The sequence below is a fragment of the Trachemys scripta genome, chromosome 11, assembly GCF_013100865.1.
Source record: "Trachemys scripta elegans isolate TJP31775 chromosome 11, CAS_Tse_1.0, whole genome shotgun sequence".
NCBI lineage: Eukaryota > Metazoa > Chordata > Testudines > Emydidae > Trachemys > Trachemys scripta.
This window is the reverse complement of record NC_048308.1, coordinates 57,608,164-57,632,621: the sequence shown is the minus strand read 5'-3', so window position 1 is coordinate 57,632,621 and position 24,458 is coordinate 57,608,164. Positions and strand designations below refer to the sequence as shown.

Sequence of the window (24,458 nt, the reverse complement as noted above, 5' to 3'; positions counted from 1 at the left end):
CTGTTCTAGCAGACTATGTTGCAAAAGACAAACAAAATAAAGAGCACACCACCAAGCCCCAAGATACTCAGGATTTTATTAACATCAGGAAGGAAGCCAGCTTCTGAAGGTTTCTTTGTTTTTAAAATAATGGTTGAGGGGTAGGCTGGTGACATTTTGTTTTTTTAAAAAGGTCTGCCATAGGAAAGTGTCCTGAAAGTTGAGACTCCAGTGAAAGTCACTTTTCAAATGTAGGACTATTTTAAAAAAAGTCAAAATCAATGCTATGTACTGTAATTGAAATGTACTGTTCTCATAGCCTAGCTAAAGAGCATAGACTGCTACCTACTCAACACAAAATTCAGATAAATTTGTTGATGTACAGTGTTAAAAGTTAGGAGGGGAGGCTCTCTGAGTATTTGCATGCACAAAGGAAGGCTGGACTAGTAGTTCGGGCATCAGCGTGGGACTTGGAGATGTGCATTCAATTTCCTGCTCCACTGCAGATTTTCTGTGAGACGCTGGGCAAGTCATTTGCCCTCTCAGTGCTCTGCATAACTCTGCGAAATGGGGATAATAGCACTGACCACCCTCCTTCCCTCCCTGGGTTTCTGTGAAATGCTTTGAGATCTACTGATGAAAAGCCCCATATTATTAATTATATTACATAAAACTAGTAAAATGCAGATAATTTCATATCCAGGGCTATCAAGACAGACTCATTGGCAGTGGACATCTGCTTCAAATGACACTGTCAAGAGAACAGAATGCACAGGAAATAACATTCCAAAATCTTGACTAAAAAAAGTAATTATGCCCCAAAGCTATTTATTCACTATTGACAACTTCATCCGCTTATTCTTGTGGGAATGATGCTGAGGGTGCCTCCAGAGATTTTATTGTTACTGGGTCTGGGGTTCTTCACTGATTTTTCACAGATTTTTTAGAATTATGGGACTGACCCAAAGCCCTCTGAAGTTAAAGGAAGCTTTCCATTAACTAAAGTGGGCCTTGAAGCATGCCTTATATGTGGACCACAGATACTTGTTCCTTCAGAGAAGGAGCAGAAGCCCCTAACTACATAGATAGCCAGGAATATGCAAATTTGGTGACATACAATGTACCTGAGGAAAGTGAAAGATAGACATGGAATCTATTTTGGCTCTACCTAGGGTGACCAGATGAGAGGAACAAAATATCAGGACACACAGGGGGGAGGGGGTGCCCGCTGGCAGAGCAAAAAAAAAACCTCGGTCGGGATGCAGGACAAAGAACTAAATATCAGGACAGTCCTGATTTTATCAGGGCGTCTGGTCACGCTAGCTCTGCAAATGTCCACTTAAGTTTATGGGATGGCATGGGATGTAAACCGGGGCAGAATTTCACCCTCAATACCTCCACTTACCCATACTACATCTCAAATGGGCATAATATGTAATACTTATTTCACAAGAATCTTGTCCCAACTTAACTAACATTTGTAAAATGCATGGTGATCTTCAGAAGAACAGTGCTGTAAATGCAAATACCATATATACTCGTTCATAAGTCAATTTTTTTTAGCAAAAAAAGGGAAGCACCAGAGAAGGGGGTTGGCTTATGAATGGGAATATACACAGTCCCTCCCCCCAACAGAGGGAGCAGGGAGTGGCAGCACAGCCAGCAGAGCCAGAAGGGAAGAGGTGCAGCCAGAGTCTCTGCTTCTGGCCACACTGCTCCCCCCTCAGCCTCCAAAGCAGCTGCAGCTCCAGGGCTGGCAGGCTGCAGCTGTGCCGCTCGGCCCCGCCCCCCAGAGCAGGCTGTGGCTGGGCCACCCGGCCCGCCGAAGCACACTGCGCTCATGCCACCCGGCCCAGCCTGCCAGAACATGCTGCGGCCGCGCCGCCCAGCCTGCCAGAGCAGCTCCAGCCAGGCCAGAGACATCTAGATAAGGTGGGAAGGGATGGGGTGGGGAGAGTGTGGGGGTCCCAGACTAGGGGTGGGGTCATGTAGGGGGTTAATCCCCTGACTCCCAGCTTCTCCCCCAAAAAAATTTCCCCACCAGTTGCTGTCCCGGCCCGTCAGGGTAAGCAGCTGGCGCGCCGGGACACTTTGTTTACTTAGTTTACCTCTGTGCCTGCGGACGCTCGAGGCAAACAAACCATCTCGGCCCACCAGAGGCTTATCCTGATGGACCGGGAGCCAAAGTTTGCTGACCCCTGAATTATAGGGTCGGCTTATGAACGGGTCATAAAAATTTTCCATTTTTACTTATCCATCTTGGGGGGGGGGGGGTGTCAACTTATAAACGAGCCGACTTATGATCAAGTATATACGGTATTTAGTATTATATCTACAATATTAATTGAAGGAAAGGGGAAATAAAGAATTCATAAAGTTGGATCATTTGATATGTGTTTGGCCACAAAAACAGACAATCCTCAAGTCCTACAGATAAAACTCACCCTGCGTGCTGGTGACATCCAAAAGTTGCCCTTGAGGAATAATCACTTGTGCCATTCCTGGCTGGGTCGAAGGAATTACATGTAGCACCTGTCCATGTTCTGACTGGCTGGCAACAATCATCTATTAAAATAAGAATTAAAAATACTTTGTAATACTAACTATATAGCATGATCTGGTTAACCAGTTTTCAGTGGCATTAGCATGTTTTGGTTACTACCAGAATAATAACTACCTTTGAAATTGTTTTACATTTGCAGAGTAATTTGATTTTACTGTATGAGAAATTTGAGGGCTTATGATGGAAGACAGTCCACTTTAACACTCTAGAATACCCTATGTGTCATTGATTTCTAACTGCTCAAAAACTTTTAAAAACTTAACATTTATTAAGCTAAAAATAGAGAGAAGCAATTGTGATTTTGTTCTGACATCCAAACTGCCTTGTTTGAAACTTTGAACACTGCTACCAGCTCTATTGAAAAGGATTTTAAAAAAGTGTATTAACTATCTGAAACTGAAAATCATTGCTGTTTCCCTAAATTAAAGTTATAGTCACGTAGAATAACAAGTACAAAATATATCAATTTCCTCAAATCTATAGTCTTGTAAAACTGCTGTATACCGCTATGACATATTATGGAAGAGCTGGAATTAGAAAAGTTTCAGGACATTCTTCAGGAAACCTGGCAAACCAAATTATTTTCTTTTTTGTAGATATTCTCTGAGGTAATAAATAGTTCTAGACTGTGAAAAAAGGTAAGCCCTATCTAATAAATATTCATCTTCTGTTTCTAACTTTTTTTTTTGGTTGGTGTCTGGCTTTTTAAAAAAACAAACACACACACACAATTTGGATGAGCAAGGTGTCTTTTTAATTGTAATTTTCTGTAGATGTACAATATATGCCAGCAAAAAACTTCGGATCAATTATTTATTTTTTTACTTAAAAAAAAAAAGAGAAAATGTAAGACTTGTGTGCCATTGTTATATGCAAATTAATCAGGGGAGAAAGGTAGAAGAGGTATGTCATTGGCTGACTTACCGCTGATGCCATATGTGACTTTGCACTCCATATGCTTTCTGAAAATATGCTTGGAATGTGAATATAATGTAACTGGAATATGCTTCATGCAAAAGTTCTCTTGTAAGGTATCATTACAAAGCTTATAATCTACTGAGTGTGTTCATCCTATTTGTGTGAATGTATCATTCTTGTATCTGAAGCTAGAAATATGAAGTATTATTCTGAAGTCCTATTGTAATTATGCAAAGTGTGGGCCATTAATGGTGTTTTAGAATCTGGATGGCTCCCATTGACCAGGACAATTGGTTGTAAATGGCTGTTTACTTGTAAGCCTTCCTGTGAGTCAGGCCGGAAAGAATGGAGGCTTGGGGGGGTCTCACAGGACATGTGACCATGTCACCTGGTACTGGAATCCATCTTAAAACTGGTGCTTTTCCATTTAGAAGGAAGGGTTGGAACCCAGAGAGAGACAAAGGATTCCCGCCTTGTACCAAAGATATAAAAGGGGGTGGAACAGAACAAAGGGGGCTGAAGTCATGAGAAAACTCCTAGTTACCACCTGAGCTGGAATTAACAAGAACTGTATCAGGGGAAAGGATTGGGCCCAGACTAAGGAGTCTGTGAAAGAAGCTTATTGGAACATCTCTGCGGGTGAGATTTAACCTGTATTTAGTTTCTTAAACGTATTAGGCTTAGACTTCCATGTTTTGTTTTATTTTGCTTGGTAACTTACTTTTTGTTCTGTTATTACTTGAAACCACTTAAATCCTACTTTTTATACTTAATAAAAATCACTTTTGTTTATCAATTAACCCAGAGTAAGTGATTAATACCTACGGGAGCAAACAGCTGTGCATATCTCTCTATCAGTGTTATAGAGAGCGAACAATTTATGAGTTTACCCTGTATAAGCTTTATACAGCTGAGCAGTTTTTGGTTAAAGTCTTCAGCTTTGGGGGTGTGGACCAGACCTGGGTCTGTGTTGAAGCAGACTAGCATGTCTGGCTCAACAAGGCAGTGTTCTAAGCCCCAAACTGGCAATGGAAAACTGGCTGAGTGGTAGTTTCAGCACATCAGGTAACAGTCCCAAGGGGGTCTCTGTGACCGAACCTGTCACAGTGGCATAGTCGACCAGGATCTGTGCACAGCTGATTGCTTTGAGACACTGGTAGTGATTTTAAGTGAGTTTTAAGTGTGCTGGCTGGAGAACAGACAAAGTGATTACTGGTTTGTTATTTTCTCTTTGCTTATTTTCGGTAAGGGAAATAGGGACAGAAAAGTAAGCAAAATAAGTAAGAGTGAAGATGAGAAGAAGCTAGAACTACACAGGTTGCAAATTTCCCAGAAGGCTGAACACTGGGCGCTGGGAAAGTCCCTGTTAACTAAGAAGCCCTTGAGCTCAGTGGATCTCAGTTTCAGTGAACTGCAATGAGGTGTGGCCCAACCTCTAGGTCTGTGCTGAAGCTGACTGGAGTGTAATTCAGCAAGACGGGAGTGGAGGGATGCCTGTTCTGGCAGGAGGGTTGTTCTCTGTGGTATCCCAGCTCATCAAGCAAATGGAAATTGATGTGCAATTTGCCCGGGAAAAGGCTGCCATGAAGGTAGAAGCAGCCAAACAAAGGGCTGCACACCAGCAAGCACTGGACTTAAAACACAAAAAAGATTGAAGCACAGAAAGATGCTCAGGAGGAGAAGAAAAGAGAACTGGGTAGCAAATACCCTGTCCATAAAAAAGGAATTTTAGATGTACTACCTCCACCAGGGACAATGTCCAAGTCTCTGGCAGTAAGTTCAGGAGGAAGGTGTGACATTGCACTCCATATGCTTTCTGAAAATATGCTTGGAATGTGAATATAATGTAACTGGAATATGCTTCATGCAAAAGGTCTCTTGTAAGGTATCATTACAAAGTTTATAATCCACTGAGTGTGTTCACAATTCCCAACATTCAGCAAAAGTGGCTCATAGGGTAGCAGTAGAGAGAAGAGGAGGAAAGAATAAGCATTAAAGGGGAGAAAGAAGAATGGGAGCATTGAGGACTGTTCCCACTGTGAGATGGTCTTCTATATAGTTTGAGAATATGATAGAAGCACATTAGATTTTTATGAATTGAAGTCAGTATTGGCTTAACTCAGGATCTGGAGACCTGAGCAGAGGCAACTGAGAACTAAATAAACCACTCCGAAAAGCATTATCTTGTTCCCAGAGTCGGAAACATTTTCAAATAGAAACTCTAACCCACTTCAGGACATTGTCCTTAACATTGTTCCTCTTTTGTGAGCTCAGCAGGTATATGGTTTTATATGTACTCACCATCTGTGTACTGGAATCCCCTAGTGACTGTAGTTCATATAGAGGCTGGCCATTCTGGTCTACCAGATGGAACTCTTCTGTGGAAAGAGGTTGAGCCTGGGATAGCTGCACTGGTGTATTCGATGACACAGATGAATTGTCTGAAACATGCACTGTGATAGGCAAGACTGCTGGAGAGTCATTCTGTTCAAATGATGGATCCCTGGAATCCATGCAGGTTAAATGCTTTTACAGGGAAAAACAGTGAAATATACTTTAATCTTAGTATCAACTTCTTATTTCTATTTTAAATAATAATTTAAATATATTTTATACATTACTTGCTACGTTTCATTCTCATAGAGAACTTTCCTCCCAAGTGTTCAAGTGTCTATTGGCTAGTGATTTTATTTTCTGTTCCTGCTTCCATGATGAAAATATTATTTTCTGCCTCCAAAAATAATCAACCTCTGCTACGGTGAAGCAAAACCCCATGTACCCAAGACTTGCTTCCAAAAATAGTTAGATTTCAAAATAACATGCTTGGATCCACCCAGAAGACTTAAAACCAAGTAGGAGGGCAAAGATTTAAAAGGAAAGGGTGGGGAGGGGAAAATTAGCTAATATAATTTTTAAAATCTCTAACAGTTTTTAATTCAAATGTCTTAAAAATCTGTAAATTGCTACTTGAGTCTCAAATCAATACTTCTTCATTTTTGGCTGTCAATAGAACCACAACATAGAAATTGACATAGTATCTTTGTCAAATTTTACATAAGAATATGAAGCATGGAGGCAGTACAAAAAAGCAATACAATGCATAAGCTCCATATGGCTATGTAAACATCTTTTAAAATCTATACTTATGATCTCACCAAACCTGTCAATCTTGGTCTAGGGTTATAGCACATCCCATTTTCGTTTGGGAGCTATCAGCTGAAGCTAGGAAGCTTCTGCACTATTAGCAATCTGGGTACACTCAGAAACAATACTAGACTGAAGGGAAAATATGTGTAAGAACTCCAAAGTAGACAGCTCTCTTGTAAGAAACCCATATGATGGAGTGTTTTAATGTCATCTGAACAACCTAAAAAGAAGAGTGGAATTTGCTTAACTTCTTCCAAAAATCACACATTCATTCTTTTCTGAACCTTTATGACCTAATCACTAGTACAACAGAAAGTTTGTTAATGACGAATTCTAATAACTGGAAAAATGTTTCTATGTTCTATATGCAGGTCAGAAACTGGCCACATAGCATGAAAAATCTAGTACCCATTGTTGTACTTTCAGTAGACAAAAGATTTGTGGCTTGGGGCCTATAAATAAATTAGAGTAACGGCAATGAACGAATGGAACTGTTTGTTTTAAGATACACCGTATGGTACAGGGTACATGATCACATTGCCAAAAGAATTATTTTAAATTGTAGAATTAACTAAGAAACACATATGCATGTTGTCTGGATTAAAGACATTTTGATTAGAAATAGATAACTACAGCCAAAATTCTCACACCTCAGTACCTAAAGTTAGACTCCTACATCAAAATGTGCACAAATATATGCAGCCTGATTTTTATAAGTGCTGAATACCTGCAGCTCCCACTCATTTCAATGGGTATTTCCTTCAGTGAAGGAAAATCTTTCAATAATTTTTAAAATTAAAAATGTTCATACAAATACACCCATTGAAAGACATGAAGTGTTTTTATGTGATTTTCTAGCTTTGCTATCAGAATGCAAACTGATGAGAATCACGCCAGACATTCACTCATTCCAAATTAATCTGTATTAGAAATCAATGTAAAGACCGTAGCACATGTTGTGTAAAGCCATTGTGAAATAATGAGAGAAAAACAGATTGCTTATTGATGTGCAGGGTAAACAGATTATCATTATGTTGTAGACTCTTCACAGAGGATGGAAAGAAACCAGCTTCACAGTGATGTCCCAACTAATCTCTCACCTGAAACACTTGGTCATCTGTTTCTGACTCTCCTGTACTATTACAGTTGACTACCAGTAAGTCATTAGGTGTTTCCATGCTGACATCATGGTCAACTCCATTTTCTTCCATTACAGGGCAGCCTGGAAAAGTCACAGTACTTTAATTCAGCCTCCCATCCAGGATGTACTTTTACCTCATCCTATAGGTCACTGCATTTATTTTTTATTATTTTTAAACGTAGATCTTATGAACTTAGGAAAAGCCTCATCCCATTTGAAATCAATGGCAAACCTCCCATTGCCTTGCATGGGACTGTGAGATAGCCCTTACTTCATAAGGTGCCAAAACCGGACATATCTTTATTCAGTTCTCACCCAAGAAAAATGTCAATTGATTTCTACAGGATCATGGATAGGCTCTTACTGCAAAAAGTTTTGCTTTAGTAAGACTGGCAGATTTTAATCCATTGTTTGTGCATATATGTAGTTTTATACAAAAAGTGACCATATACATTTATATAATTAATGCCTTTCATCCAGAGGGATCACGAAAACACTATAAAAATTTCACTACTGGATTTTTTACAATGAACACACAAGAATTGCTTCACCCATCTCTGACATGCAGCCAATTCTGGAGTAATTTTAGAGTAATACTTAACAACAGTGTCAGAATGAAGGCAAACATCTATTCTGTTAATTTACTAGGGGCATTTTTAGGCAGGAAGAGTGCAGTTACCCAAACTGGAATTTGGCCAGGACCAAGGATGAACAGAAAAAGTGCCAGAGGCTTTTAGAACTTCAGTTGTACCTCTAATTCCACAGAAGGCATCCCCAGCAGCAGTTTCCCAGAACACAACATTCAAGCATACAAAGAGAAGTGATACCTACCACTTTCTGCAGGACCTAAGTTTTGCCTGGATTGAGCACTTTTTATCTTATGCAATGACCGATAGAACACCAAGTGAGTTAATTCATTACATATGTTAAAGTGTACCACACACCATGAAATATACATGGCATAAAACAAGGCCATCTTTGTAGAAGAAATTTTAATTTTGGTATCCTGATTTTTTCCAGAGTTTTTCCCCTCAAATAATTTTCTCTTAATAAGAAAAAGTATTCCACGGTATTTAGCTTGCATATTGTACAAGCTTTACACATTCCATCAGTTTCAACCGTGCAGCTGATAAATTGCCGTAACTGGACCTATTTGGCTTTGCCTTTCAGCCTCTATTTCAGGGGTCGGCGACCTTTCAGAAGTGGTGTGCCGAGTCTTCATTTATTCACTCTAATTTAAAGTTTCGCGTGCCAGTCATACATTGTAATGTTTTTAGAAGATCTCTTTCTATAAGTCTATAATTAACTAAACTATTGTTGTATGTAAAGTAAATAAGTTTTTTAAAATGTTTAAGAAGCTTCATTTAAAATTAAATTAAAATGCAGAGCCCCCTGGACCAGTGGCCAGGACCCGGGCAGTGTGAGTGCCACTGAAAATCAGCTTGCGTGCTGCCTTCGACACGTGTGCCATAGGTTGCCTACCCCTGCTCTATTTCCTTCATCAGCAGAGCTTCCAAGTTCCATCAAGTTAGCTGGTAAATTATTTGAGCAGACATATTCAGCCTGTGGAGCACACAAGTTCGTCTGGCTAAGCCACATGAGATGGATGGAAAAGGAAAGCCTGACCTATTTGGCTTTAGGAGCTAGTGAATCATCCTTCAGAGATAAATTCTTCCAATGCATTTGAACAACATTCCAACTTCAAACATTCATATCTTTAAATTCATTTAACCTATCTTCATCAAACTTGGATTTTTTTAAATTCTCAATTACTATACAAAATGACAGGTTCCTAATTTCCAGTATCTGCCATGTTTAAACCAGATCACAGAGGGAAAGCATTCCCCCCCCCTCAACTCTCCCATATCTCCAAAATATTTGAAAACAGTTAGCTTGTGGGGCTGAGACCAAATATGGAAAGTTTCAGCCACAGATACGAAGAATATCAAGAGCAACAGAAAAAATTGATTGGAATTTGAATTATTAAATGTATTATTAATCTCTCTAATAAAAATAGTAAAATAGGGTATTTTAGTCTAAGCAATACAATTTAGCCTTTTGAGAAAAATTAAGTGCACTGTCTGCAAAATGGCTTTCCAGAAATGTAATTTTAATATCTCATTTAGGAGTAAATATTTAATAATAGATTACAAAATAATAGTTGCTATTATGTTCTTCAATTCAGACAGTTCAGTTATACACGTTGAAGATTTTGTCTGGGACAACTAGTATACCCAAATAACTCCCTCTCCCTTTGATGCAGCATTTACAAATCTGGAGTAAAGCTACCAAATATATTTGGATTCTTTAAAATATATCTGGATTATTTAATATATACATTTATTTTATATTATACATTTTATAGAATGTTGAGAATGAAGTTCTATTTTCATATTGGTTCCTCTATCGGCCTTTTTGTGTGTGTATGAATGAATTTAATGTTTCTGTAGTGCTGGATTGAAAGCAGAGCTCTCTGCAGGTGTGTCAGATAGGTACCGCACAAACATTTGCAGTACCCTGCCAATAGGCCTCAGCTCCACCTTGTAGGGGTAAAAGTTTATAGCCAATGACTATGTCTACAGTATGAAATTTTAAAATTTACCACTGTTGCTATCACTGGTTCAGTTCTATAGATACAAACACTGGCATGTGGAAGTGTGAGCATAGGCAAGGTGTCGACTGGCATCAGCGTTTTAAACACTGAGAAATATATACCTGTTCTGAGAAGGGTTACATAACATGAGACTTAAAATAATAGCTACCACCTAGAATCCAGTTGTATGCTAGTTCTCCCAGTTGGCAGTGAAGCTGAACCACTGTAGCTTTGATGAGACTTTTTAGTGAAGGGGGAAAAAAAGCCTAGGGTAGACAGAGACAATGCCCATTCAGTCCTTTATTACTCTCATGAGACTATGGTCACCAATAGCGGTGGTTCTTTTAGTCTGTATGTTCTTGCCAACTACTTTGCGATCAGCAAACTTATTTTGCGTAGGACACCAAACTCTACAGAGGGACTGGGAACCAGCAAGATGGAGGTGAATTTTTTCCTCTTTACAGACCAGTTAACCCTCAGCAGACTACAGCTCTGCGACCAGTACTGTGACCAGAACACACTATCCAATATTTGTATAAGAAGCTCTTACTGTAGTCAGAACACTATTTTTAAAAATTTTATGATAGGCTTATTAATTTTTTTCAACCAGAATATTTTATAATTTATTTTGTGTATTTTCTTTTTTCCAACACTTCAGAAATTTATATGACATTTTTAGGTATCGATTAATAGAAACAGTAACCTGGACATAGCAAGCAATGGTTCCCAATGTGTGGCAGTTCCAGACTGAAGTGACTTTAAGTTCTCTTACCAAGTCTTGCTCCTGTTTTCCATAGATCTATTATTGTGAGGCCTCCTACTGAAGGCAGTGAAAGAGAGGACCCTAAATGCAGATGGGAGCACTGAGATTTAGAACTGAACTTCTAATTATTCTCATGACTACAGTATTTTAGTTATAGAAGAAAACTAAGTTGCAAAAGGGACAGGTTATTCCACTGCTCTGGCAGATAAGCATGCTTTGCACAAGAAGCATACACTGAAAAAACAGAAGGGGATTTGCAAAAATACAAAGACACTTCTTGAAATCTGTACCTGGAGTCATACAAAGGTACAATCAAATTTGATGTGTACAATTTCATATTTTCTGGTACCAATAAGAGAAGTTATGATGAGTAAATACCTTACTGTTGATCTTATTTCCATCTTATGATAGGAAAAAAATGAGTTTTAAAGAAGTTAATTATGTCTAGGGCCCTACCAAATTCATGGCCATGAAAATCTGGTCTTGTGTGTGTTTTTACCCTATACTATAAAGATTTCACAGGGGAGACCAGTGTTTCGCAAATTTGGGGTCCAGACCCAAAAGGGAGTTGCAGGGGGGGGTCATGGTATTGCCACTCTTACTGCTGTGCTGACTTCAGAGCTGGCCAGCAGGAGAATGGCGGCTGTTGGCCAAGCACACAGCTCTGAAGGCAGTTCCCCACCAGCAGCAGTGCAGAAGTATGAGTGGCAATACCATACTATGCCACTCTTGCTGCTGCCTTCAGAACTGGGCGGCCAGACAGTGGCAGCTACTGATTGAGGGCCCAGCTCTGCAAGCAGCAGCACAGAAGTAAGGGTGGCAATACCGTACTATGCCATCCTTACTTCTGTGCTGCTGCTGGTGGCGGTTCTGCCTTCAGAACTGGGCTCCTGGCCATCAGCCGCTACTCTCCAGCTACTCAGCTCTGAAAGCAGTGCCTCCGCGAGCAGCACCAAGGGCAGCAGTACAGCAACACCTCTCCCCCCCTCAAAAAAGCCTTTTTGGGTCAGGACCCCCTATAATTACAACACCGTGAAATTTCAGATCTAAATAACTGAAATCATGAAATTTATGATTTTTAGAATCCTATGACTGTGAAATTGACCAAAATGGACCATGAATTTGGTAGGGCCTTAGTTATGTCATACTCAAGGAATCCATAGCAATATCGTCCCCAATTTTCCATGAAAATAGTGCTGAATTAGGAGAAACTTTGAGACAGACACACAGCCTCAATGCAATTAAATGCCCCTTCAAAAGAAGTATGTTTTATGAGACATTTCTACATCAACTAAATCATTAATGATGGGTATCAGTGATAGTAAAGTAATTGAGCATATTCAATAGTCATGGCTTCTTGAATGAAAATGAGTTACATTGGCCACACACATATTTTTAATGTATGACCAAAATTTTCTTAATCTTTGTTGTGAGGGGAGCTAAGAAAAACTCAGAGTAACTGCTGACCCACTTATATAGTGCTTTTCATGTTATTTCTATAAACTATAGTAATTATTCAGTAGGCTTTTTAAAAAATTGTGGAAAAGCTATTGCTTAGTGTCTTTCTGCAATTATAAACTAGGTGTACATATTACAGATCTAAAAAAACAACAAAAAAGCATTTACATCAATTACACTTGCAAGACGTCGATTTTTTAAAACTGTATTTCTGAAGAAAGCATATAAATCTTACTAATTTAAAACACCAAGACAACCCTTCCTTCTCCATCAGGTTACCCGTAGAACCACCACACATTATAGACAGATACAGCTACTCACTTATAGCGAGGCCATAACTAACCGTTAACAAGATGCAAAAGGAATCAAACAGATGCAAGGTATCCATCCAAACATCTTTTTCCAAAATACTGAATTCACTTATAAGTACAGTACTTTTTTAAAATCCACCAAATTTGATTTTAATAAAACTTTATTTTTAGATGTTATGTTACATGAACATTAAGGTTCACCAAATCACATCAGTAAATCATCAACAGTGAACAAGTATATGAAACATACCCAAATCGTATATGCCAGTAACTCAGTATCTCCTAGAGAATTATACAGGATGTGTGCATACATGTTTATATGCATACATCCCAGGGGCTGTGTCACCAACTCTAGCAGCACAATTTGTAGAGGGAAATGCCAAACATGATGAATGGACCTGTCAATGTCTCATTGACATATACAGCAAAAGCCTTCCGCTTCAAAAGGAAGAAGGCAGTGGGATCTAGGCTTGATACCCACTCTTCCATCTCCCCATGGGCCTTAACCTGAACCCTTAATCTCTTACCACCCCCCAAGGGGTACAGTAGGTCACGTCCTGACTCCAGGGAGCACAGCAGGTCCTGTCCAGACCGCCGCCCCCCTCCGACAGGCAGCGGGTCCTGTCCTAACTACCCCTCTCCCCTCCCCTCACTGGGGGCAGCGGTCCTGTCCTAACTACCCCTCTCCCCTCCCCTCACTGGGGCGCTGCGGTCCTGATCCCCCTCCCCTCACTGGGGGCAGCGGTCCTGTGCTAACTACCCCTCTCCCCTCCCCTGTCCGTCCCCACACTGAGGGGCTGCGGGCCGGGTCCATCCCGGGCTCTGCTGTCCACCCCCCCCAGGCTGGAGGCGAGGCAGGGCAGCGGCTCTACCTCTCCTTACGCCGGGCGGCGAGCAGCGCGGGCGGCCGCCCTGCCAGGACCTCCCGGGGGCAGAGCGGGCCCCCGCCATGTTGGCCCCGCAGAACAATAGCCCCGGGGGGCTGCCCCCCTCCTCCGCGGCGCCGCCCCGCAGCCCCCTGGCAGGTCTGGGAGCCAGAACGCCCCGCGCGCGGTGGGGGTGGAGAGGGCAGACTGGGCGCGGCTCCTCCCGCCTCGGCTGCCGCGAACCCTGCAGGGGAGTCAGGGAAGCGGAGAGAAAATTCAGAACGAGTCTACTCAACCTCGTCTTGGCTCTCGCAGGCACCACCATGGAGACAGCCGTACAGCGCAGGCGCAGCAACGCACTCCCTACCGTGTGGTGTGGTCCCCATGGGCCACCGTACAACCCGGAAATAATGGCCCCCAAAAGCTCTTTGACTGAAGCTGACAGGTGGTACGGGGAAGAAGTCGCTACCCGACTGTGAGGCGGCGCATGGCATATTGGGAGTTGTGGCCTCTCGCGCTATGCATGCTGGGATTTGTAGTCTCGGGACACCTCGTTGACCGCCATTCTCATCCCCCCGTGGGCCGCGCTGCATGCTGGGACTGGTAGTTTCCATGGAGCCTGCCGTAATGAAGGTTGGGGGGGGTCTCTGCATTTGCCTCACAGGCTGCAGCGTGGGTGCGTGTGTGAGTAGCTCCCATTCTCACCCAGCCAGGAACTGGTGGGCGGAGCGGCCAGCGCGACTTGACAGAGGGAGCGGCTCCGGACCCTTAAGAGCAGCCCCCACTAATCGCTGGCGGAATGCTCGATCTGTGCTGCTGCACCGAGCTGATTGACTGCGGCTCCGAGACACGTGCTTTCTCTGCTCCGCTGGCTGGGGAGAGAGCGCTCAGGGCCGGGTCCAGCCTCCTGTCCTGCACCCCGTGTCAGTCCTCAGCTGGGCACAGACGCACACACACAGCCCCGGCCCAGCCTCGCCCTCTCCGACCCAATGGCCCAGCTCCAGGCTCGGTTCTTCACCGAGAACCACAAGTGAGTGTGGGGTGGCCTAACTGCCCGGGGGAGGGGGAGGGAGGGCAAGGGAAACGCGGACAGGAACGATACTGATGGGCGATGCTCATCCTAAGCGGTCACACACCATGTGCAGGCCACCACCGCGGCAGGGTGGGTGGGAAGGGGAGCAACTAGAAGAAGGGAAATTGAGGCTACTGCTACACGGTCAAATCTTACTGGGGTGGGTGGATGGTTTGTAGTGTTGGTTGGTTGGGGAGGATAGATTTATTTACTTAATCTTTCCTGGCAAACAACATTCCTTAACAAAACTCCATAAACTCCTACAAGTTAATTGAAAATATCTGTGAGTGCCTCCATAAAATCTGTAATCAAGATTTACACAGTGGCCTGCCTTTTGCTTCCACTGAAGTCAGAGGCATCCTCTCTGATTTTAGGGGGAATGGGATCAGGGCCATAATCTAAGCGTTGGCAAATGTACAACTGTAAGGGGTGGGGCTTTAGCAACTCTTTTAATATTCACTCATTTTCTGTACTTTTCCCCGTGCCACTGGCTTCTCTACCAGCTGGATTTCGCTTGGATCGAGATGAATTTGGAGATACTATAGTGTATATTACGAGCTATTGTATTTGTGAATGTTAGAGAGGAAGTTTCAAAAAAGGTGAAAAAAAGTGTTCCTGGTTCTTGCTTGGCTACACACGAGTTGAACTTCAGAAAATCTTACCAAAGGGAGCCTAAACTATACAGTATAAGGAGATTAGGATGGGTAGGATTCTTGAAACAAGTGCAAATAAAGTATGTGTCCATTCAAACTGCAAAGTGTTTAAACCCCTCACTTGCAAAAAGAGCTGTATCACAGACTTTTAAATATGCTTATTTTGTACCTGTTGAGCTGTGAGTTTCAGCACTTCTCAATAAGTAAATTCCTATTTTCTTCCCTCTAGGTATGTAGTAGATGATGTTCCATTCTCTATCCCAGCAGCCTCTGAAATTGCTGACCTCAGTAACATCATCAATAAATTGCTGCAAGCTAAACATGGTATGTATTTGGAAGGTGATTTACCTCTTTTAGAAAAAGGAATACTTTAAAAAAAAATAGAAACTTATGAAGAGATTTTAAATACTTTAGTAAGTGTGTAAACTATAGGGGCTTAAAATACAAAGGTTCCACTCCTGTAAAGACTTATGAACATGCGTACAGCAAAGCATACAAGACTCGTCAAGATTCCTTGGTTGGAAAAACAATTGTTTTCGCAGTTGGGCAAAATTCTCCTTTCAAATTTTCATAGAGGATCTTACCTCCCTTATTGTTCTTACTTGTCTTATAGTATCTTTAACAGTTTCTAGGCATCGTACATGATTATTAAAAATATAGCCCTTGATTCTGCATTCAGATCCATGCAGATGGATCCTTATGCCCACAAAGATGTACTGTACGTGTATGCAGTATGGTGTCTATGCTGGCAAAGCAATACTGGCATAGCCCCCTAGCGTAGAAATAGTTTACACCAAGAGAGAGTTCTTATGTCAGTGTAGGAACATCCCCTCCCCAAACAATTTTAGCTGCATTGGCAAAAGCACTCTTCCGGGTATGGGTTTTTTCCACAGTGCTGACCGACAAAGCTATGGCAATATAACTTTGTAGACCAAGCCAGAGTTTGATTGAAGTCAGTGGAACCATACACAAGTACTGGTCTCCTTGCACAGGACTGATCGCGTGAATGTTTGGGGGAAATCAAGAGTGTAAAACCCATAAGCAGTCCTGCCCTTTGTGTTTTTAAAAATAAAAGAGAGACATACCTGGTGTGTCAATCTCACCATTACTTTGTTCTCACTTGGCTCTTATCTACCTTTTGTCTGGCTACATATTTAGATTGCAAGCTTTTTGGGGAAGGGACAGTTCCCAGCCCCCCATTCTATTTATACAGTACTTATCACATTGGAATCCTGATAGTTCCCTATAGGCACTATTGCAATGCTAACAATAAAAATCATTTTGTCTAAATCATCCAACTAAAGTGAAAGAGGAAAAAAAAGAAATAGAAACAAAAATTTTAATTCAGTTGACTGACTAAAACCTTGCAGTGTTATTTGAAACTCACCTGACTCTTTCCCTAGTGAGCAATCAGGGGAGGCAAATTCTAAAGGTTGGTACCTGGGACTTTGGTTAGTCAACGACAGAGATGCTCCAGCAGACAGAAGTGGAGGTATAACTGGGTCTCAGCCCATGTAAAACTTTAAAAGTTGTTGTTCACTTCTCAAATTGCAACCAAAATTGAAGAGGTAACACCTTAGAAGCCTGGAGTCCTGGCTCCAGAGATGCTACTTATAGAAACTTAGGTGCTGTTTTCTCCAAGGGATCCTTTGGATCAAGATCTGCCCTCAGTTAAATCTGTGTAATCCCTTTTAGATAATGTGGTTGAACAGTTGTAACTGGGAGAAGAAGCAACAGAGTGCATGCATCCTACGAAGTGGGCATTCACCCACGAAAGCTTATGCTCCAATACATCTGTTAGTCTTAAAGGTGCCAGAGGACTCTCTGTTGCTTTTTACAGATCCAGACTAACACGGCTACCCCTCTGATACTTGGGAGAAGAAGGTGGCCCCTGAATTTGTTTTAAACTAAATTTAGTTTCAGTCCCTAAAATTTGCTCTTTTTTCTGGATTGTATAAGTTAAGACTTGAAATTTAAACATTGTTTCTTGTTTGTCTTAGAGGACCACAAATATGTGGAGTTTGATTTCCTTGTCAAGGGCCAGTTCTTGCGTATGTCACTGGTCAAACACATGGAAGCGGAAAACATCTCAACAGTAAGTCATACACACTTTCTGTGGACCACACTGTAGGATGATGGGATTTAAAGATCCCGACCTAGACCATTTAATTAGATACAGATTTTAAATTTGATCTGGTTTATAGTTCTGATTAGGAAAGTTCTCTATATTCCATGTATTTTTCTCCCTTAGTATTCCTTTGCCTTTCTGATGAAGCCCAAGTAATTTCCCTTATTTTCCTCTGAAGACCCTGCATTATTCTTTTGCCCATGGAGGATTCACCAAGACTTGCTTTGGAGCCTGAAAGTGCTCCTAATGATTAGAGTTTGCTATTGAGCAACCTGAGACACTTCCTTCTCCTGTTGTCTGGTTTCATACAGTTCTGGAAGGTCCCATTTTGGTCACCATCAATGTACTTTTGTCTCCTGCTTTGCTAGTCTGTAGTCAGTGGCCCTATGTGGGTCAAATGATATGAAGTGTTATAGACACTCCATTACTAAGCATGATAAGCATAGTGCGGAAAACCTAGAAAAGAAAAGGAACAACATTTACTTTGGAAATCATCTGTAGCTACTTTTAAACACTGTATTAGTAGTAATTTGATAAGCCAATAGGTAGCGTTGATCAGTAGTGATGTACTTGTACTCATTCGCCAAGAGCCCAATCCTGCAAACACTTAAGCATGTGTGTAACTTTAATCATGTGAGTAGGCCCATTGACTTCAATAGGACTGCTCACCTAAGTAAAATTACACACATTCTTAAGAGTTTGCAGCATTGGGACCTTAATTATGAATCTTTGTGCTGTGCGCCCTGATGCATTGCTACCATCTGCCTTCTGTTCAGTTATGCATATGCTTGCCTGTCAAGGAGTTAGGGCTACCTGAATCCCCATTTGCAGTAGCAGCTCAATTTCTAAGGCAGAGTAGAGCGCACACAGTCGTGTGGAAGGTAGGGGACTCCGGCTTGTGTAGTTGATACCTTTGTCTTGCCAATTGATACCACTGCTCGGAGTGGTTGGGAACTACTGTACTAGATCATTGTGATTGTTTATTTAAAAAGAAAAAGCACACTGATGGGCTTCTTGTCTTTTGAGAGTTTAGGAGGAAGTGGTGGAAATAGAATATGTGGAGAAGTACACTGCACCTCAACCTGAGGAATGCATGTTCCATGACGACTGGATCAGTTCTATTGAAGCTACGGAAGAATGGTATTGCAGACCCACTAAGCCCGTCATAAGTTTCCATCTTGGTTTCTCCCACTGTCTGTAGCTGATTCCATAATTATTTATTGGTACTTCTCTTTAACATAGTTTTCTTCCCATTCTATATTTCTCTTTTCCTTTAAATGACTTTTCTACCTTTTAAATCAATTGTTTATATGCAGGCCATATGTCTGGGAAATTAGCTGAAGTTTGAGCTCCTCCATGCTACCTTGACAGTAACTTTAACCCAAGTAGGAAGGTACCATGCATAAGAGGATGAGATTTGCTCCTGGTATGAGTTAGATTTGATGAGTAGCACTGATGATATTATCTCCTTTAATAATACAATAACATCTTGCTGTCTTTTTACATTTATTTCTAACATTTCAATATTTTATACTTCAAATATTAATTCCAAGTTATTACTGTAGTTTCAAAACCCTTATCTGGAGTGCTTTTAAAGACACTACTTGTCTTTTCTACTATAGTAGAACCTTAGAGTTACCAACACTTTAGGAATGGAGGTTGTTTGTAACTCTGAAAAAAACATTATGGTTGTTCTTTCAAAAGTTTACAACTTAACATTGACTTAATGCAGCTTTGAAACTTTACTATGAAGAGGAAAAATGCTGCTTCACTTTTTTTTTTTTAGTAATCTACGTTTAATAGTACTGTACTGTATTTACTATTTCTTTTTCCGTCTCTGCTGGTGCCTGATTGTGTACTTCCGGTTCCAAATCAGGGGTGTGGTTGACTGGTCAGTTCGTTACTCTGGTGTTCGTAACTCTGAGGTTCTACTATAGATATTTCCAGAGCTGTTAACTATTGATTACACTGAGACTCCCCCATTTATTAATGGATTGAAAATGCTTTGCTAATCAGTGTAAAGAATTTATTATAATTATAATTTTTCTTTGGTTGATCTTAAATTAGACATGAGACTTCAGCATTTAATTTACCAGAATGATCAATATTCTCACTTCTCTCTCCTGTATACCTTGTCTAGAAATCCACAGCTAATTCATTCCTTAAGAAAGTTTGTTTTGAACCTATTAAAATCTAAATTTGATCCAGTTTTTGCAAACAAGTTAAATTTTAATGTTAACTCTTTTTATTTCAAAGAGGACTAAGATTTACATAAAGGAGATGTTTTATTTATTCATGTCTCTCAACTGGTTATCATACTAATAGTTTTGAAGTTCCTAATTGAAAAGATCTCCCATGATGCACCATTGGCTTTAAAAAAATGTTTCAATATCTGCATCCCCTAGGATCTTGACTGGCTCTTATGATCAGACTTCTCGAATCTGGTCTTTAGAAGGAAAATCCATCATGACAATTGCTGGGCACACAGAGGTGGTGAAAGATGTGACATGGGTGAAAAAAGGTCAGTACACCTTATACTGGTTGGGAGTGGGGCTAGAGCAATTTACTGGAAAACATACAGGTTCAATTGCCAGCCTAAACATTACAACTATTGTAAGCACTGCTTGTAATATATTAGAAATGAAATAATTGAGTAAAATCCCTCATGATAAAATACTTTTTAAACAAACTCCAGTATTTTCTAATAACTATTTAAATATTCCAAGTTAATCTTCATTAGTATTTGTACATTTAAATCTGTGATATACCGGACCCTCGCTAGAACACGTATCTATATAGAGTGAATTCACACAACACGGTTGCGGCCATGGATCCCAAATTTAATTACTTTAATTGCAATTCATTTTAACGCAGTACCACGCATGGATCCCAAATCCCACATTCTAGCTACGGTCTGGTGTATTTACATGAATCTCTCAATTTGTATTGGGTCACTGTGTAAATTTTTAAAATCTTAATCTTGCTTCTCTAAAAGGATTTTTAGAAAGACTTCCTTAATTGGATTTGTATGTTGGCACTTTCTTCCTTCCTTAGATAGTTTGTCATGCCTGCTACTCAGTGCCTCTCTGGATCAGACTATCCTGCTGTGGGAGTGGAATGTAGAGAGGAACAAAGTGAAAGCCCTTCACTGTTGTAGAGGACATGCTGGAAGTGTGGACTCTATAGCAGTTGACTGCACAAGAACTAAAGTGAGTTACTTGCAGATGATCTGTGTTGAGCTAGTGAGTTGTGGATTCTGTGTTGCTTATTTATGTGTAAAAATCACATTTTTTTGTCCTCCGCATGTGAATTGGTCATATGTTGTCAAGTGCATACAATCTGTATAAACCTATGTATTAATTGTGGATACCAAAGCACTTATAAATTGGTGATAGCCTTGCATTCGACGTAATGGAAATAATGTGCTGTATTGAAAAGAAAAGATACATAAAACCCTTAATATTGCACAAAAAGCTGAAGATGATTTTGGTAGCATAGGCAACATTTTGAGCAGAAAGATGACTTTCTGTGGCTTATGTGAACTAACTGGATTTTACATAATCTTTTTAATAAAAAGTTTCTGTTCATCTAGTTCTGCAGTGGATCTTGGGATAAGATGTTAAAGATCTGGTCTGCAGGTAAGATTAATATTTTATGAATACTTTGCCTGAGATTTTTGGCTCTAATTGAGAGTTTTAAAATTTAATGATCTGGAATGACTGAAACTTCTGAATAGATTTTATTTTAACCATTTTAAATGGGTATTATGTTTTAATTTTTCACTTTTGAAGTTTATATATATGTGTATATATATATATATATATATATATATATATAATACATTGTTCAGTTATACCAGAAACTCTTATTTTGACGTGTTACTGCTTTTATACATTTTCCATTTCTGAGAATAAAATGCATATTCTTGTGGGTTCCCCCCCCCCGCTTAAATATAGTTGCCTATAGTCGGGCAGAGCAACAAGCTGTCTCAGGCCATCCAGCCTAAGGTGGGGAGGCTGCCAACTCCAAGGGTGGGGCTGGTAGCAGGGGGTGGGGAGGTCCAGACCCACCCTACTCCACCGGATCCTAACCATGGGCCCTGACTATGGCAGAACCCTCCACCACTGGGTCAGCAGGGATCCCACTGAAACACACTGACCTACTTTGGCAAACTACTCTGGTAGTGCCCCAGGGCTACTTCCTACTGTACCTCCATCTCCTGGGGTTCCTCCTTCTCCTCGGGGTATGTGGCCAGCGGCACCCCTTCAGGGTCCTCGGCACTGTAGAGCTCCGTCTCGGGCACAGGGCTCAGCAGCAGGCAAGAGACATCTGCTCCCTTCTCCAGCTCTCACCCAACTGAACTGCAGGGCCTGCCATTTAAACTTCCTGTCCCGCCCTTCTGGTTCTGGGGAGGGGGAGGGAGGTCGTGGCTTGCCTGGATCCACCTACCAGGGGATGGGGAGCGGATCAGTCTCAGAGGGAGGCCACGCCTCCTCACTATAGTCATTTATTATGGTGCAACAGTAACTGTGCCAAGAGTTCAGTTTTAAAAATTTAACTTTTGGTTTTTCTGCGATAATGGACACTGTTACTTAAAACAGATTAAAGACCCCAGTCTGCACTGACATAATGTGGCAGACCTCTGCACAGATTTAATTACAGGGTCATGGCGTAAACTTAATTTAAACACTTAGATTTCTCGTATAACTGCCAACTGGGTGTCTTTTTTCCAAATACTATCTACAGATTTTAGCATTCAATAGGCTTGTACAGTTTGTAGTTTTTAATATGGACACTTTAAGAAGTTGTGGACTCTTTTCCTAATCTTCTTTTATAGGCATCATGACTTGAGGGACAATAAACTGATCCTGATCTGGTGACATAAAATAACATACAGTCCTTCGCTAGCTAGTTGGATGCCTCCTTTCAAAATGCTCATTTACATTTATATATAAATGTGTAAATTAAAATATAGAGTGACTGTGTACAGAATATAGGATGGATTTAGATAGTTTTTTTCCATGAAAGAAGGATGGTCTTGTAGAGGAATTCATCTAGGATGTGGAAGATCTGAGTAAATTTATTTGTGCGTAAATTCCTCAGCTGTAAAATGGGAATAATAATACTGAGCTAATTGACAGGAGTGTTGAGGATTAAATTTATGTTTGGCAGGCAGTTGGATACTGTGGTGATGGGGAGGGGGGCATGTAAGAAGTACTTAGCTGGGAATGCATCCCAAACCCTTCTAAATCAAGCTTGACTTTCTTTCCATCATAGTGCCTACAGATGAAGAGGATGAAATAGAGGAAGCAGCAAACAGACCAAGGAAGAAGCAGAAAATTGAACAGCTTGGACTAACCAGGGTAAGAAGTGGTCAGGATTTATGTAGAACCTCAGCTGAAAAGCATGGAAATGAAAAATATTTTCCCTTTTTGATAAATACGTGTAGGGGGAAATTTCTAATGAAATATCTGAAAATTAATCTACATACATTTATTTGGTGAAATAATGTTTTTTTTCTACAATAACTAAGCCACTGTTTTTCTGATCTTAATACTTTATTTAATTTCTAGACTCCCATTACAACTCTTTCTGGCCATACTGAAGCCATCTCCTCTGTGCTGTGGTCAGATGCTGAAGAAATTTGTAGTGCATCATGGGATCATACAATTAAAATATGGGATGTGGAGACAGGAGGTCTCAAATCAACTTTGGTGAGATTTGTTTACATGTTGTACATTAAAACTTTTCACCAAATTCTCACTGGTGTAACTCCAGTTCAGTTTGAATTTAGAATTTGTACAAGAGTAGCTCCTAACTTATGAATTCTTTTCTTATGCAGACTGGAAACAAAGTATTTAATTCTATCTCCTACTCACCACTGTGTCGGCGTCTAGCATCTGGGAGTACTGACAGACACATTAGATTATGGGATCCCCGCACTAAAGGTGAGCAAAAGTGAATGTGTGGGTAACACAAATGACTTTTCAAATTCATGTGTGTTGAGAGAAGGGGTTACATCTTAACACATTTCATAAGTTATACACACACAAACTTTGGTATTTGTCTGTAACTGTTTCCTAACTGGGGAGCTAGACGATTTTAACCAAAAATTAACAGGAGCAGTGGGGACAGGGAAAGCTGTATGAACCCGGATCCTTTCCACATTCCATTGCAAAAATGCTCCCATGACTGTGTAAAGTGATGAGAAGCTATCCTCATTCCCTCCCTGCTCTTAGTGAGCCTTGTTTCAGCTGACCACAGCAGTAGCTTATTTAATTGGCTATTTTAAGTACTATTGCTTTTTGCCTTTTGAGGCATGACTTTTTCATTCTTAATAACTTTCATTCCTTAGACGGTAACTTGGAAAACAAATCCAATTCTTCTCTTTTAAAGACATTTCTTTTTTAGTGAATTTTGAAAGCTGCCCTGCTAACAGCCTTGAAATCTAAGGTCACTTTTATCAGTGGGTTAAATGCCACTGTTTTGTCAGGGTGCCTAAACCCTGAATAGGGGAGACCATCTGTAGAAGTGAAAAAGTAGCTGGTTACATGTCTGATCAAACTTTGTACTCCTTACAAGTCTGAAATGACTGCCAATCATTGCAGTTCATGATATAGAGAGACTACCACACATCATAAGCCAGACAGGAATGTCTTTTTAGCCACTACAAACCAGGCCAGATTTGAACCAATAATCTAGAGATAAAAGCAGGGGCGGCTCCAGGCACCAGCGCACCAAGCGCGTGCCTGGGGCAGCAAGCCGCGGGGGGCGGCCTGCCGGTCGCTGTAGGGGCGGCAGTCAGCGAGCCTTCGGCGGCATGCCTGCGGGAGGTCCGCCGGTCCCGTGGCTTCGGCGTACCCGCC

The 24,458-nt window shown here is 40.9% G+C and overlaps 2 protein-coding genes across 3 annotated transcripts in view; one reads left to right on the top strand and one right to left on the bottom strand.

Annotated features, from left to right (window-relative positions):
- Positions 1-14,117, bottom strand: part of CARF (calcium responsive transcription factor) — a 51,418-nt gene extending 37,301 nt beyond the window's left edge. For both annotated transcript variants that reach the window (XM_034785947.1, XM_034785948.1), the window contains exons 1-4: positions 14,036-14,117; positions 7,708-7,829; positions 5,762-5,986; positions 2,424-2,544 (exon numbers count right to left, since the gene is read on the bottom strand). In XM_034785947.1, the coding sequence (XP_034641838.1) occupies positions 2,424-2,544; positions 5,762-5,986; positions 7,708-7,818 (457 nt within the window). In that variant the 5' untranslated portion in view covers positions 7,819-7,829; positions 14,036-14,117. The remainder of the gene's footprint in view (positions 1-2,423; positions 2,545-5,761; positions 5,987-7,707; positions 7,830-14,035) is intronic.
- A 375-nt stretch (positions 14,118-14,492) lies between these two features.
- WDR12 (WD repeat domain 12) overlaps positions 14,493-24,458 on the top strand; it is a 15,391-nt gene continuing 5,425 nt past the window's right edge. The window contains exons 1-10 of the mRNA XM_034786150.1: positions 14,493-14,769; positions 15,694-15,788; positions 17,465-17,559; positions 18,626-18,732; positions 19,998-20,113; positions 20,647-20,801; positions 21,185-21,230; positions 22,870-22,955; positions 23,166-23,306; positions 23,435-23,540. Of these exons, the coding sequence (XP_034642041.1) occupies positions 14,729-14,769; positions 15,694-15,788; positions 17,465-17,559; positions 18,626-18,732; positions 19,998-20,113; positions 20,647-20,801; positions 21,185-21,230; positions 22,870-22,955; positions 23,166-23,306; positions 23,435-23,540 (988 nt within the window). The 5' untranslated portion in view covers positions 14,493-14,728. The remainder of the gene's footprint in view (positions 14,770-15,693; positions 15,789-17,464; positions 17,560-18,625; positions 18,733-19,997; positions 20,114-20,646; positions 20,802-21,184; positions 21,231-22,869; positions 22,956-23,165; positions 23,307-23,434; positions 23,541-24,458) is intronic.